General features: G+C 42.9%; 2 protein-coding genes across 3 annotated transcripts in view; one reads left to right on the forward strand and one right to left on the reverse strand.

Annotated features, from left to right (window-relative positions):
- PRKDC (protein kinase, DNA-activated, catalytic subunit) overlaps positions 1-1,579 on the reverse strand; it is an 82,109-nt gene extending 80,530 nt beyond the window's left edge. The window contains exons 1-3 of one of the 2 annotated variants that reach the window (XM_041412768.1): positions 1,403-1,579; positions 881-957; positions 695-787 (exon numbers count right to left, since the gene is read on the reverse strand). In XM_041412768.1, the coding sequence (XP_041268702.1) occupies positions 695-787; positions 881-957; positions 1,403-1,544 (312 nt within the window). In that variant the 5' untranslated portion in view covers positions 1,545-1,579. The remainder of the gene's footprint in view (positions 1-694; positions 788-880; positions 958-1,402) is intronic. The other variant, XM_041412767.1, reaches the window with a different exon arrangement.
- Positions 1,580-2,498: 919 nt separating this feature from the next.
- On the forward strand, positions 2,499-13,130 carry MCM4 (minichromosome maintenance complex component 4). The gene is made up of 17 exons (XM_041413034.1): positions 2,499-2,640; positions 2,771-2,859; positions 2,992-3,150; positions 3,875-4,038; positions 4,124-4,222; positions 4,364-4,459; positions 4,541-4,636; positions 5,046-5,184; positions 5,655-5,875; positions 6,361-6,481; positions 7,862-8,121; positions 9,057-9,422; positions 9,599-9,726; positions 11,009-11,216; positions 11,741-11,969; positions 12,088-12,221; positions 12,576-13,130. The coding sequence occupies exons 2-17, from the start codon at positions 2,790-2,792 to the stop codon at positions 12,666-12,668; spliced, it is 2,583 nt and encodes an 860-aa protein (XP_041268968.1). The 5' UTR covers positions 2,499-2,640; positions 2,771-2,789; the 3' UTR covers positions 12,669-13,130.
- Positions 13,131-15,633: the final 2,503 nt, after the last annotated feature.

Raw genomic sequence — 15,633 nt, forward strand, 5'->3', positions numbered from 1 at the left:
TTGCACAGAGCAGATTTTCTACCTCAGTACTATCAGTCCTTACAATAAGTAGCTACTAATTTATGATCAGAAACTTCAGTAGTGCAGTCAAGCATTTCTATGCAAAGCAGCATAGATGTTCAGCCATCCAGACTCCAGTAACCTCAGGTATTGTAGCTACCAATTTGTGCATATATTGCAAAAGTAACAACTTCTCAGGTGATTTTAAAAAAAAATTATAATCGACTCCAGTAACCTCAGGTATTGTAGTTACCACCAATTTGTGCATATATTGCAAAAGTAACAACTTCTCAGGTGATTTTAAAAAAAAATTATAATTAAAATTAACCCTATAGGAATATTTAAAATTTTACATTTAAATGGCAACTTTAGTTTGTATAAATTAGAAGCTACAACTACTATTTCCAATGAAAACAACTAATTTTCAGAACCAATACCTACTATGTTCTATAAAGAAAAGGTAATAAAATTAAGTCTACAGCTGGACAAACAATTCTGCACTGCTCTGAGGTATGAATTACAGTTTATGTAAAAAAAAATTTAAATTATTTCAGCTCTAACAAGAACACTAGAGATGGGCAAGGCTGACTGGGAGGAGTGAAGTACAGCTATGAATGTTATGACATGACACCCACCAGACTAGTTTAAACTATCTGGCAAAAACATTTCTAGGAAAGTATTTTCATTTACCTACCTTAATATTACAGGCATAAGGATGAATTTTGTCACCAACTTTTTCCATAAAGACACAAAGAAACTTCAACGCTTCTTCCCTGCAATCTCGAAACTGAAAAGTTAAAAGAAAAAAATATTTTTGAAATGTGTAACATGTTGCTCATATAGCACTACCGAAACACTACTTTAAAGTTTGCCAACTTACCTCCTCGATGGTGAGGGATCTGTGGATAAAGACGAGTAAGCCATGCTCCTGGGAAAACACCAGGGACAGGTGCAGCGCTGCAGGGAGGCAAGGAACCATCAGGTGGCTGGATCCCGCTCACCACCCAGCCCATCCCTGGCGCAAAAGCGTGACCTGACGCCTTGGGCACGACTGACGCTCGCCCCAGAAAAACCACAACAAAGTGTGGGTGCTACTGACCTCCCCCATGGCCTGGGGCCCGGCCCTGAGCCCGTGCCCTCACACCGGAGCCTGGCCCTGCTCAGGGCCGAGGAAAGCCAGCCTCGGGGCAGCTCAGCACAGAGGGGCCCGCACCGAAGTGCCTTTACCCCGGGGAATGGTTATCTGCGGCAAGAGACCCCGCTCCCTGGGGATCCCCAGTGACACAGAGCGGGCAGCGCAGCACGGACGGAGCCGCCCCGCAGAAGCACCGGGTCCCGCCGCCACCGAGCCCTCCCCGGGCCCCGCTCAGCTCCCCCCGCCGGGCCGGGCCCGCGGCCGCACCCTGCTCGCCGCTGGCCAGACTGGCCACGCAGGTCTCGGCCAGGCTGCGGAGCAGGCTGTATCCGTGCAGGGCGCTGCCGCCCGCATCGCCGGGCTGCAGGCAGCGGTGCAGCTGCAGCAGGCAGTGCTGCACCCCAGCCATGCCGCACAGGCCCCGCCGCGGGGCGAGGAAGCGCGCGGGAAGGGCCCGCCTCCCGCTGCTTCCAACGCCCGCCGGGGGGCTGAGCCCGGGCAGGAGAAGGGCTCCTCCTGACCATGCCCCGCGGAATAAAGGCTGGCGGCAGGGAAGAGCGTTTCGGCTTTTATGTCTCTCGTCTCAGGATGGGCTCAGGACTTGCACACACAGAATGACAGAGTGGATGAGGTTGGAGGGGACCACAGTGGGCCAGCCTCCCTGCTCTAGCAGGCATTCGGCACAGGGTTGCATCCAGACAACGCTCCGCTATCTCCAGTAAGAGATTCCACACCCTCTCTGGGCAAACTGTTCCAGTGCTCGGTCACTGCACAGTAAAGTTCTTCCTCACGTTTAAGTGGAACTTCCTGTGCATCAGTTTTTGCCCATTGCCTCTTGTCCTATTGCTTGGCACCACGAGAAGAGCCTGGCTCCATCCTCTTGGCACCTTCGCTACAGATACTGATAGACATTGACGAGGTCGCCTCTCAGTCGTCTCTTCTCGAGACTGTACAGGCCCAGCTCCCTCAGCCTTCCTCATCAGAGAGATGCTCCAGTCCCTTAATCATCTTTACTGCCCTTCGCTGGACCCGCTCCAGGAGCTCCAGGTCCCTGTTGTACCCAGGAGCCCAGAACAGGGCAGTAACGCTGGACACAGTAGCGGTTCCCCCTCCTCTGAGAATGGGCTGCTCCAACCTCCCCACGCCCGCCTACAGCCCTAGTTTTGCCGCGAAATTCGGTAAGGGGCGGGCGGCTCCACGCTAGGTTGCGGGGGGGGAGGCGGTGTGCAATTACTGGGGGCAGCCCCTATCTGTACCACAAGTAGTAATCTGCGTTATAATTCTTTCTCTAATATAGCAGGTCGAGCGTGGCGCGACCCTCACTTCGGAGGTCCAGACGTTTCATCTCCTTCCTCCTCTCCCCCTCGGTTCCGCGTCCCCCCTTTCTGCCTTCGTTGGGCGCTCCCGTTACGATCGCGCCTCGCCATTGGCCAGAAAGCCCGGGAGAGCGCGCGCACGCCGCTGGCTTTGGCGCGGAGTGTGGCGGTGTTTGCGGGGCTGTGCAGGTGGGTGGGGGCGGCGGGCGGGGGTCGCGGCTGCCGAGGGGAGCAAAGGGACGGGAACCCGCCGGGCAGGGTTCGGCCGGCAGCGGAGCACCCGCAGTGCTCATTCTTCTCGCCGACCCCCTGCCCCCAGGTAGGACCGCAGCAGCGCCATGTCGTCGCCAGCCTCCACTCCCAGCCGCCGACGGGGCAAGCGCGGCCGGGGCAGCAATCCCCCGACTCGTAAGTGCTGCGTCGGGAAGGGGCCGGCGGGGTGGGTTTCCCCGCCCTGGGGGTGCTCTCCCATCCCCCGCCTCGGTCCGCCTGGTGCGGCGGCCTGCCTGTTGTAACTCCGGGTCCGCTTGTCTCTTGCAGCGCAAGATGCTCGCTCTCCTCCTTCCCAGAAGCGTCGGACAGACGATTCCACCTCCACCGGGGACCTGCAGCCCATGCCCACGTCCCCGCCCGCCGACGCGCAGAGCCCCGGCGCCGCCGATGCGCTGTTCTCCAGCCCGCCGCAGTTCCGCCACTCCGGTACGCTGCGGCTGGGCCGGGCCGGGGCTGTGCGGGCCCCGGGGGTGCAGCCCGGACACCCCCTGCGCTGCCGGGGGGCGAGCCAGCGCGGGGCCTGAGCCGGCCGAAAAACGCTGGAGGGAAAAATGAGCGTTGTCTCCTGTTTCTCATTTGAATTTAGTACAGGGAACTCTGCAGGAGTGCAGTCAGTGTCTGGGGTGCAGATCTCTATTGTAGCTTCCAGTTAGCATGGGAATATATATCAGGGAATATACATTCGTTTTTAGAATTTATTTATAGAAAGTATTAAAACTGCTAACACAGAAGGAACTAGTTGTTTGCCATAGAAAGCCTTTCTTGCCCTTATATATAGGATTGTTTTTAATTCCAGTAACTGTTAATTCTGTCACTTGCTCTACCAACTCCAAAATACTAAAAAAAGTGTTTCATCTGCAATTGATTCTGTATGTTTTTATGCTCGAACTCCAGTGTAGTTTTAAAGTCAGTGCTGCTGTAAAGTTTTCTAGGGAAGCTTTATTTGAACTTGGGATCTTTGAGAAGAGCTGTGAGTAAAAAGAAAAGTTCTAGGGAGACTGGCAACATCTTTATTGTGTGTTTTGACAGAACACTGGGCTTGACTGAGACTAGAGTTGAAGGACCAATGAGACAAATGCAGGGGCTGAATTTTAGTCTGCTATAGATGTAAAATGTCTCAATAATCATTACAAACCACTTCCTTTTATAGCCATTCCTCTTGACTTTGACATCAGTTCACCTCTGACTTACGGCACACCCAGCTCCAGGGTAGAGGGCACCCCACGAAGCGGTGCACGAGGAACTCCAGTCAGGCAGAGGCCGGATCTTGGGTCTGTCCGGAAAGCCAGACAAGTGGATTTACACTCGGATGGGGTAGGTGGATGTCTCACCTCTTGTATCTGACAACTTCTTTTTGAACATATAAATATTTGTATATGCTTAATTTGTTTCCATGCAGCTGGCTGAGGATATAGTAGCAACCGAGCAATCTCTTGGACAAAAGCTTGTTATTTGGGGAACAGATGTTAATGTGGCCTCATGCAAAGAAAAATTCCAGGTAGGTTTTGTTCCTTCCTTTTTTTAAAATGAAAAGCTGGTTTGATTTAAACAAATATTAGTTGAATCTGGTACAAAGGAGTTGTTTGTACTACTAAATTCTGCTAATTTTTCATGTCTTTCTTTTACCTCTAACATTCAGAGATTTCTCCAGCGCTTTATTGATCCACTGGATAAAGAGGATGAAGACATTGGCCTGGATCTTAATGAACCACGCTATATGCAACGACTTCAAGAGGTACTTGTAATGCAGTAATTCAGCTTTTCTTTTTTCAGTCTTATATGCCATCGAGCTAAAGATTTGCTAACTCCCTTGCAGATTAATATGGTTGGGGAACCATTCCTGAATGTAAATTGTGACCATCTGAGAGCATTTGATGAAAATCTCTACAGGCAACTGATCTGCTATCCTCAGGTGAAGTAGTGCACTTGTTTTCTGGCTTTCAGGTAGTTATTTCGTATTTCTGGAGTATAAAATGCTTTTAAATGCAGTGTGTGCATGCTGTGTGTGTTCAGTGCAATCTCAGTGGCTACTTTATTTTACTGAATATAAGTGTCTTGTTTCATAGTAGATGTCATAGAAACAGTGAGTACCTCGTGCATGCAAAGTTAGCTGGTGAGCTGCAGTGTCCAGAGTTCTGTGCTTCCACCCCCTGCAATACTCAAGTGAATGAATAAATAAATCTGACCCAAACAGCAGGTTTTGTGTTACGCAGGAAAATGGTGCAACTTTTAGTCATTACTGGCTGATCAGCAGCACATAGAATGCTTTATGTATAATTACTTCACTCTGTGATTTAACATGTAAGCTGTTTCTAATACAGGAAGTTATCCCAACGTTTGACATGGCTGCCAATGAGATCTTTTTTGATCGTTACCCTGATTCAATACTAGAGCATCAAATTCAAGTAAGGCCATACAATGTACTGAAGACCAGGAATATGAGAAATCTAAACCCTGAAGGTAAACTTTTTGCTTAAGATGTTAGAAAAGAATCTTAAAGATTTCCATAAACTTAGTGAATACTATAAGATTAAGACTGTATAAAACTGTACTTGTGGTCCATACAGACCAATATCTTCCATTCATGTCTGTTTCAGAAGAAAATGCTTTAGACCAAATGTAGAGTAACCTATCCATAAAGGAAATATCTCCTGTCATCAACTACTCGTGTTCTTAGTTCTGGAAGTGCAAAGGATTCTTTCTTTTGTATAGATACTCTGGTAAATTACAGTATTTATACTGTGTGTTTATTCTTTTTGCTTGAACAAAATAGTAGTAACCTGTCTGTCTAGCTTCTGCCTAAAAGTAATGTGAAATTTTGAAGGCTATTTAAATTTTATTGTAATGTGAAATTTTGTAATTGAAATTTTGAAGGCTATTTAAATTTTAAGAGTATGTGGTCATGACATGAGTCCCTATATTTTTTGTAGATATTGATCAACTCATCACCATCAGTGGCATGGTCATCAGAAGCTCCCAGTTAATTCCTGAGATGCAGGAAGCATTCTTTAGATGCCAGGTTTGCGCTTTCACCACCAGAGTGGAAATCGACCGTGGCAGGATTGCTGAACCATCAGTGTGCAAGAACTGTAACACAACGCACAGTATGGCGCTGATTCACAACAGATCCATGTTCTCTGACAAACAGATGGTATGTTGGCTTACGTAGTGGCTAAAATGAAAGCATTGCTAGTTGTTGCTCCCCCACCCTCCTAAAATCATCAACAGTATTAGTTATGTGTCTTGAGATTGAATGCTTTGAAAAGAAGTGTTTTGGAACATGGAAATGGGTGAAACAGCTTAGTGAAAGTCTACTTTGGAGAAGAAATGCATTAGGAGGATGAAATTAAGTATATAGTGTTTCTGTATGGAAGCCACTTTATATACAGTATGTCCACATCTGTCTAGACTAGGTGAGCCTTGTTTGCAGCAGCATTTTATCCATGCCAGTAGCAATACCAGAACTCTCATTTTCATAATGAGATTTCTTGTAATCAGTTTTGCTGTTTGGGTGGGAATATTTTATTCTTAAGCAATGTTCCTGATTGAAAATGATGCTGAAGACTCTGTTAATACAAAATCTCTGGAAAAGCTCTGCTTTTTTTGAAACTGAAACTTAAATGGTGTTTTTGCTAGATTAAACTGCAGGAGTCTCCTGAAGATATGCCAGCTGGACAGACCCCACATACAGTGGCACTCTTTGCTCACAATGACCTTGTTGATAAAGTTCAGCCAGGCGACAGAGTTAATGTCACAGGTAAAATTTGGTTTGAGTATTTCCATTTTTTATTGACCTTAACTATGTGTAAAGGGACCTGATGGGATGCACTTCTAGGTGCTGAGGGAGTTGGATACTTTCTTTGCAAGGCCACTGAGTTATCTTTGAAAAGTCATGCTGACTGGCTAAAATACTAGAAAAAAAGCCAATGTCACTCCCTACAGTGACGAGGAGACCTGGGGAACTGCAGGCTTCATCTTGAGCCCTGGGAAAGGTGACAGAACCAATAATCCTGGAAGCCTTTTCTTATAGGGACAGTGTTCTACACCCTCAGCAAATTTGCAAACAAAAACAAAACTGGAAGGAAGCTGTGGTGCCAGCATTCTCCTGGGCTGTATTAGGAGTGTTGTCAGCAGGTTGAGGGAGTACTGGGTCCAGTTGTGGGATCTCCCAGGGCAAGGGAGACATGAACATACAGGAGTGAATTCAGCAAAGGGCTTTGACGATAACAGAAGCTTTGGTCATGCATGGAAAGCTGAGAAAGCTGTGACTGCTTAGCCCGGAGAACAGAAAGCTTGGGGGAATTTAACAGCATATTTAGAAACACTTGGTTAGGTGTGGGTGGAGGGGTGGTAGTGTCAAGAAGACAAAGCCAGACTCTTCTTAATGATGCCTAGTGGCACACAGAGGTCATAAGCTGAAATACAGACAATTCTGGTTAAAAATCAGAACTATTTGTGGTCGAGCCTCGTCATAAGTTGGTTGGCAAGGCTGCATGGAGTCTTTGTCCTTAGAGATACTCAAAACCTGATGGGACACAGCCTTTAGCAAGCAGTGATCTCCAGTTGACTCCAGTTTGACCCCATGATTGGGCTAGACATCCCCAGGCTGTCTGACCTTGATTCCTTTATAATGAAGCTGTAGCTGAAGAAAAGACAGAATCTTAAATAGTGTCTGCAGTCAGGAGAGTGATAATGTAGAGTAAGTCTTGTGATACTGCAGCAACATATTATAAACCACTTTGCTTAAACAAGTGCTGTAAAAAAACCCAAGCTGTTTGAAATGCATTAGAAAGCTGTTACTAAACTTGGCACTTAAAAAGAGGGGGACAGGCTGACTGGAGTGGGAATTTCAAAGGCATCAAGCTTTAGTTTTTTTTTCAAAAACTAAGGTATCAAGCCTTAGTTTTTTTTCATTGTTGAGAACACTTTTGGTACGAATATAAAACATATATGTCAATCTGCAAAAATGGGTCTAGTTGACTTAAATATGGCTCCTACATGGCAGTGAGAAATTAGAGGACAAAGTATTTAGGCTGTTTGGAAAAGCTCTACTCTTCCTGGGAACTTGTAAAATTTTTAGTGTTTGGAATTAGCATGTTTCTCCTTATCTAATGCTGTGATTGAAATTTGTATTTAGGCATCTACAGGGCAGTCCCCATTCGAGTTAATCCCCGGGTGAGCAGTGTGAAATCTGTGTATAGGACCCATATCGATGTCATACACTATCGCAAGACAGACTCCAAACGCCTGCACGGTGTTGATGAGGAAAATGAGCAAAAGAGGTTTACAGAGGAACGTGTGGAATTGCTCAAAGAGCTTTCTAAAAAAGCAGATATATATGAGAGGCTTGCTTTAGCTCTGGCTCCAAGTATCTACGAGCATGAAGATATCAAAAAGGTGAAAGGTTCTTTATTTCTCTTGCAAGACATGTATTTTTATGTGTATATATTTGTAGTTACTGTTTGTTGTTAATGCATCTTGAAACTTAAAAATTCAAAAAGCTGTTATCTTGAGCAGTCTTAAAATACCATGGTCTTGTCAGGGTGGAGCTGGTTGTAAATGTATCATAATTCTTTTCAAGCTATTATGGAATGTTAATTAGAGGAAAGCTAATTGAAAAGGTAAGAAGGCAGCAGAACTGGGAAAACTTAACTGCAGGATGTATCTTGGCTATTTCTTGGAAATTCAGATTACTGATTATCAAAGGAAGGTAACATAACTGTGCTTGATGAGAAGGGGCATCCACAAGAGAAGAGTGGCTTCAAAGTGACATATGGTTGACTCTGAATTATGGAGTATCAAAACATTTACTTGGATGTATCCAAGAAGGGACTGTTCTAATAAAGTGTCAGCTGAGGTACTAGAACATTGTGAAAACTGCAATCAGTAGGAGGTCTCAAGTTATTGCAAGACATCAAACACTTCTCTTCCAAGTATATTCCTTTGAGGTTTTTTTAATTGAGTTATACATTATTATTGTTCACAAGTTCCTGAAAGTATAATTCAAAACCATACAATGATTTACTTATGAAGTAGGAACACAGTAAAATGACAGTTCCTTTTGTTGTTACCTTCTCAACATGCTAAAAAAGACACATCAAGTCTAGGGGATGGAGTTGAGGAAAACTAAGGACCCTTCATCAAAGGGGATTCTTCAGGTTCCAACCAAAATCTGGTTACGACAACATACAAAATTTCTGTCTTTACTGCTTGAAACCATGCAGATGCATTGAGTTGTGTTAATTTTAGCAGTGTTTGTTTTTCATATGTTTCAGATGAACAGCTGGATTTGCTCTGTTACATGTATACAATTGATATTTTCATTGTTATAGGGTATTCTGCTTCAGCTTTTTGGTGGATCAAGAAAGGATTTTACTCACACAGGAAGAGGGAATTTTCGTGCAGAGATCAACATTCTTCTCTGTGGTGATCCTGGTACTAGCAAATCCCAGCTGCTCCAGTATGTGTATAACCTGGTTCCTCGAGGCCAGTATACTTCTGGCAAAGGCTCAAGTGCAGTTGGTCTTACTGCGTACGTGATGAAGGATCCAGAAACACGGCAGCTGGTTCTTCAGACAGGAGCTCTAGTACTTAGTGACAACGGCATTTGCTGCATTGATGAGTTTGATAAAATGAATGAAAGCACAAGGTCAGTTCTACATGAAGTAATGGAACAACAGACGCTCTCCATTGCAAAGGTAAGTGAAACTGAAGTTATTCCTAGGGGATTTTGCTCTTGCTTTACTCAGAGGCTTTCACAATACAGGTTTTGACTACAGAGTCCACCTAGTAACATTGGTGATCTCATGAAATTGGTGGGAGGTTTTGGTGGCACAGCTGCAGCTGTTTTCAGAGATGTTTTTCCTTTTGACAGGCTGGAATTATTTGCCAGTTGAATGCTCGTACATCTATCCTAGCAGCAGCTAATCCTATAGAATCACAGTGGAATCCGAAAAAGACTACTATTGAAAACATTCAGCTTCCTCATACACTGCTGTCAAGGTAGTGAACTGCACTGCATGTGTCATTTTTAGGGGATGTTACCCTTCTTCTTCTGAAAATCATGACATAGAATAGAATGCAACTACTGTGTTGTTCACAACCTAAGGGAAAACTTTTACAGCACATACTATATATGCTGTCCTTACAATATCTATGTGAGCACAGGAGTGCCTTTTAGTATTTACATGTTGACCTTGAAGAGCAAGTGTGATGAGATCTGCAGGATCTCTTACTTAATTCTGTGTATTAAGTTTCATAATCATCTCCTAGAAAAGAGCTGTTCTGAAACTCAGGGTATTGATAACTTAAACAAAAATTCAGGATGCTTTTCGTAGCTCCATAAAGATTTTAAAGTGAAACACTGATGATCAGGAAACTTGGTGTGGCAGAGGTGGTAGAATCCTAAGATTGTGCCTGCTTCATGCTGCTTTGTAAAATTCACCTAAGGAGGTGGTGGTAGCAGTGCTGGTCAGTCATGTGGGCAGTAGCTGTTAGAGCCACACTTAGTGCTTGCTAAAATAAAGACAGAAAAATAAACTACATGCTGGAGTTGCATCTTGTTAAGAATTTCCACAGTAACTGGAAATTTGAAGTACACTGATGGTATACTGGATATCCTGAGAACACTTTATGGCTTAAACTTCAGTTAAGAGCTTCTACGTTTGAGCAGCATCTCAATTCCACCATTTATTGGATTTAAGCCTACAAAAATAATTGGCTGGCTAAAAATGCATTATCCGTGTCTGCTTACAGTTTAGACTAGTTGAATATATTGTTCATAAAATTATAAACCATTTTCTTCAGAATTAAACTGCAAGTGCTTTTTGAATTGTAATTTTATTTAGTTGCAATTTTTTGCTGTTGTATCTCAGGACAGTATCTTTAGCAGCACGTTCCATGCTTTTGTTATGTATGTGGGATTTTTTGTTTGTGGCAGTTGCAGCTTTCTTGTGGGGTGTGGATTTTTTAAGGAAACAAAATATGTCAGCCTTGAACATGGAATCTGAATTTTGCAGAATGTACCTTGCTTTCAAAATTTCAAGTCCATAGGGTGTAAGCAAATCCATTGTGTTGTTCTGTACCTTGAGAATTCTAGAAAAATTTTATTTTCAGTGTGAGAAAGCAATTTCTACTGAGAGTAGGAATTAAGTCTAGGAACTTTTACCTGTAATTACGTCAAATCTTTATCACCCAAACACCTAAATGACAAGAAAGTATGCACAAATAGTAGTCATGCACTAATATTTAGTAATGCACTAATACTGGATCATATCCCATTCAGATTTGACTTGATCTTTTTGATGCTGGATCCACGTGATGAAGCTTATGACAGACGCCTTGCTCGCCATTTGGTTTCACTATACTACCAAAGTGAAGAAAAGATGGAGGAGGAATACATGGATATGGCAGTATTGAGGGATTACATTGCATATGCTCGTAGTTATGTAAATCCCAGATTAGGTGAAGAAGCAGGCCAAGCCCTTATTGAGGTAAAGGAATTGCTGCCGAGAATGATCAGAGTCTTTACTGACTTGTCAGAAGTGGTGAAATTCCCTTGTACATACACTGTCTATCTGCATAACAACCTTCTGTAAGATCCTTGAGAAAAAAAGGTCTTTAATGGAAAGAGGGATCAGATGAGTCGTTCTTCATTCTAAAGTTTAGCTTTCAGATATGTTGGTTTGTTTCTGTCACGTAAAACACATAAAAGTCTTCCAAAGCAAAATGTGTCATCACAGACACAAGTACTGCTATATAAGATTAATTCAGAATTCTAAAGTGATTCAAAACTCGATTAATTACCATGGTTTAATTGCTTTATAACTGAAAAAAAAATATTATTTGATGTGGTTATTCATCACTGCAGAGAAACCGTGAAGGTGTGTGAGCAGAAATACAGTATTTGGAATGGCTTGCCAGAATTGCTCATATTCTGAATTAAGAGGTGGGGGATGCAGGGGACTGAAAAGGAATCAAGACACAGTGAGCTGTGTAACGAGTGTCTCCCTTTCAGGCGTACGTGGACATGAGGAAGATCGGCAGTGGCAGGGGAATGGTTTCCGCGTACCCCCGGCAGCTGGAGTCTCTGATCCGGCTGGCCGAGGCGCACGCCAAGGTGCGCTTCTCCGAGAAGGTGGAAACAGTTGATGTGGAGGAAGCAAAACGCCTCCATCGGGAAGCGCTGAAACAATCTGCTACTGATCCAAAGACCGGCATTGTGGACATATCCATTCTCACAACAGGTTTGTGCTTCCATGGGGTTAAAGCAGGGCCGCTGTTGGGATTTTGTGGTTTTTAAAATGTAACTTAAGCTGTCCTCCTTAGCTGATCGCTAAAAGATATTTTCTTTGCTTTTATAAGGAATGAGCGCAACAGCTCGTAAGCGGAAAGAGGAATTGGCTCAAGCCTTACGGAAGCTCATCCAATCAAAGGGTAAAGCACCATCTTTGAAGTACCAACAGCTTCTGGATGATCTCCGAGCACAGTCTGATATAGTAAGTTTCCTGCTTTGTTTTTACATTTCCATTAACATTTAAAAGCATTTTTTTCCACATTAGCATTCTTGTCCTCAAATCACATTATGGAAGGAAATGGAAACATGAACGATTTGTTAGTATGACTAGAAAGCGAGTTCTTTTACAGACAAATGAGTTGAATTTGCTGTACCTTAGTTTATTGTGGCTTCTGGAATTACCAAATTCGGCTTCAGGGTTCTGGGCCAGACTTCAGTTCTAACATAGAATGAAAACTTCAAAGAAAGATATTAGAAAATTGATAGAAAGTATCACATTTTTACTATGTTTGAAGTATTTTCCCTATCTTTATTTGATTTGCTGCTTTTCTTTAAGGCTGTCACGAAGGAAATGTTTGAAGAAGCACTTCGTGCCTTGGCTGATGAGGACTTCCTGACTGTGACCGGAAAGACAGTGAGGCTGCTGTGAGTTACCCTGTGCTTGAGAGCCTGCTGTCACAACTTGTACTTCGCCTTAATCAAGGTAGTGTCAATCTGCAAGATCTTTGAGATTTGGGACTATCATCTGCTATGACAGGCATAACCTTTCCCTGCCAACCAACTATCATGGCTCCTCTCTGCCTTACTGTATTGCCACTGAAAGATTTTCACAGCTTGGGTTATCATTTGCTATGACAAGGGTAGTCAAGATTAAGTGGCATCACTGTTATTACAAGGTATTATGAAAATCCTCATGTCAGTAATACTATTTACATTTTAGCTAAATGTAATTACTAACATGGCAAGGGCTTTGTGTTTTTATGGTGTTTTTTAGAGCATGGTAACAATATTGCCTGTATTTCCATTTGAATTGTAAAAACTCAAATGAGTTTTTAGTAACTGCAGTTTTTACTGTTAGTATTGCAGTAAGTGGAAATAAAATTATTTGACTTAAAAAGGACTCTTGTGTTCATTTCAAGTACAAATAAAGCATATCCTGTGCTGAGCACTTTTCTGTCTAGAATTTGCAATTTTTTGGAAGTTGATTCTGAACTTTTGGGTTGTTTTTTTTTTTTTGCTTGACCTCAGTGTACTACAAAAGTATCCTCAATGTAAAAAAGACAGATAGGTAGATAGATAGATAGATTCTACGTGAAACCACATTTCTTCACTTCAACTTTCAATGGTTTCTTTACTTCAATTTTAGGTCTGACTAATTAAGATTACCCACCTTTGGTGTAATGACATATAAACAGTCCAGAAGGAAGAAGGTCTTTTTTTACAGTAATAACTTGTTTACAGTAATATTCACAAGGGCATGGTATGGGTGATTTTTTAATAGAAAAATACAATGCTGTATTGACCTTCCTCAGCTGTACAAAGCAGCACAATTGCTTTTGTCTTCTTTTTTATTTAAGTGCAATGAGCAGGTTAGAATCCTTCCATAACTGTTTCAGCCAAAATTGAAATTGGATGTTACTGAGAAATATTCCAAACTGTACTCTGCCTTCATGAAGAGGGAAAAAAATAATCCATCTATTTACTTACTTGAAGCGATGTTGGATTATACTGTGTTCATCCTAAAAGAATGATGAGTCTTTCCATAGCCATTAAACATTCCTGAGACAGATGTCTACATTGTCCACACTGCTTACAGTTGATGAGATAAAAAATTACATATCAAAGAACAGGATCAGAAATAGTTTTTTATAAAACAAGTTTACCACAGCATGTTATGGGGAGAAGAACCCAGTGGCAATACATTGTGAACTGAGAAAAACTGCTGAAAATAAGTGCCTATGCAGCAGCTATAAGGTTGCTCTGGACTTCTCAGAACAATGAGATTTAGTATGACCATTCTAGGCATCTCAATCTGCTTATCATGCTGAAAGTAGTCACATTTGGGTATGCTATGAATTTTCAGGTATGCCTGAGCATTCAAGGGGACGGTTAAGTTTTTGGCCTCGGGAGACACACCAGTAAATGGAATAATAAATTCTGCTGATTTCACACATGTTTTCTTCCTCATCTATGAACAGACTGAAGATGTGAGGAAATAAGGCATTTATGCACACTGTGAGGTGCTCAGTTAACATTCAAGACGACAGATTTAGCGTAACTGGTGACTGAGGTCTAAAAAGTTGCACTTGCTCTGCAGCTCCTGGAATGGTCAGGGGAGAGTGCACCATAATGAAACACACAATGGCTGGAGAAGGACCAGAAGAAATTAGTAAGACATTGGGGGAAGTCAGTGAATCACATAGTCAAGGTTATCTCTGAAACTCTAACACAAATCAGGTATGTTAGAGGCATCAGCCTCTTAAAGGCATCTCTGCAAAAGAGATGGGAGTAGAGAGAAGTCTGAGGAGCTCAATTATAGCCTGCACACAGGCCATAGCTCAAATGCTGTAGTGTGCTTTCCAGGACACACTTTGGAGGAAAGAGGTGACAGCTTTTAGCTGTGAACTTAAATTGACTGATGGAGAAGGAAGACTTGCACACCAGATGATGAACAACAAGTCTCAAAAGTTTATTGGATAGGCACACACATTTATAGCAGTGTTAATAAGGCTAATGCATATTGCAAAAATTGAGCTCATCATTGGTTAGTCATTTATCAGTCAACTACATCTACGTTTACATTCTTGTGTTCACCTTGTTATGGTTTCTTCTTCCTTCATTCTTGCTAGCTAACGAGCTTCTCCCACAACCTCAAGTTTCGGCAAGGGCACAGTGACCTTGCCGCTTTTATCCTCATCTCCCTCTTGCTTCCAGCATGATCTTTGTTAGCTAGCTAACTAACTACAAAATCCTCTACATTTCCCCTGTTTGTGTCTCGGGCAGATTAATCTGGCTGTGGCCTTTATCCAGGAGCCAGCTTGTTACAAAGCTCTCAACAATTGACCAATCTAGCTCACACTACAGCCTTATAAAGATCATTAAAGAAATAAGATCCTATATATCTGGGCAGGGATCACAATGGACAGCTGGGGAAGAACAAGCATTCTGAAACTATTTCCACTGCATGATCAAGATACATTAATTCAGGTCTCTAACCATCATTTATCCACTGTGTGCTGATTTCGGACACTGTACAGGTAATTATCTTCACAGTGGCTGTTGTGGGGCTGTATTTTAAATTTGTGCTGAACACAGGGTTGATAATACAGAGATGTGTTTGTGCAGAGCTTGCACAGAGCCAAGGCCTTTTCTGCTTCTCATATTTCCACGTTGGCATAGGAGGTAGACAGCAGACAGCCAGGAAAGGTGACTCCAACTGACCAAAGGGATATTCCAGACCATATGACATCATGCCCAGTATATTACATGGGGGAAAGAAGGAGGATGGGGAGCATTTGAAGTGATGTCATTTGTCTTCCTTACTAACCATTACATGTGATGGGGCCTTGCTCTCCTGGGGATGGCTTGACACCTGTCTGCCCATGAGAAGCAGT

This window comes from Onychostruthus taczanowskii, unplaced genomic scaffold (assembly GCF_017590055.1).
Source record: "Onychostruthus taczanowskii isolate IOZ18803 unplaced genomic scaffold, ASM1759005v1 scaffold4, whole genome shotgun sequence".
Classification (NCBI taxonomy): domain Eukaryota; kingdom Metazoa; phylum Chordata; class Aves; order Passeriformes; family Passeridae; genus Onychostruthus; species Onychostruthus taczanowskii.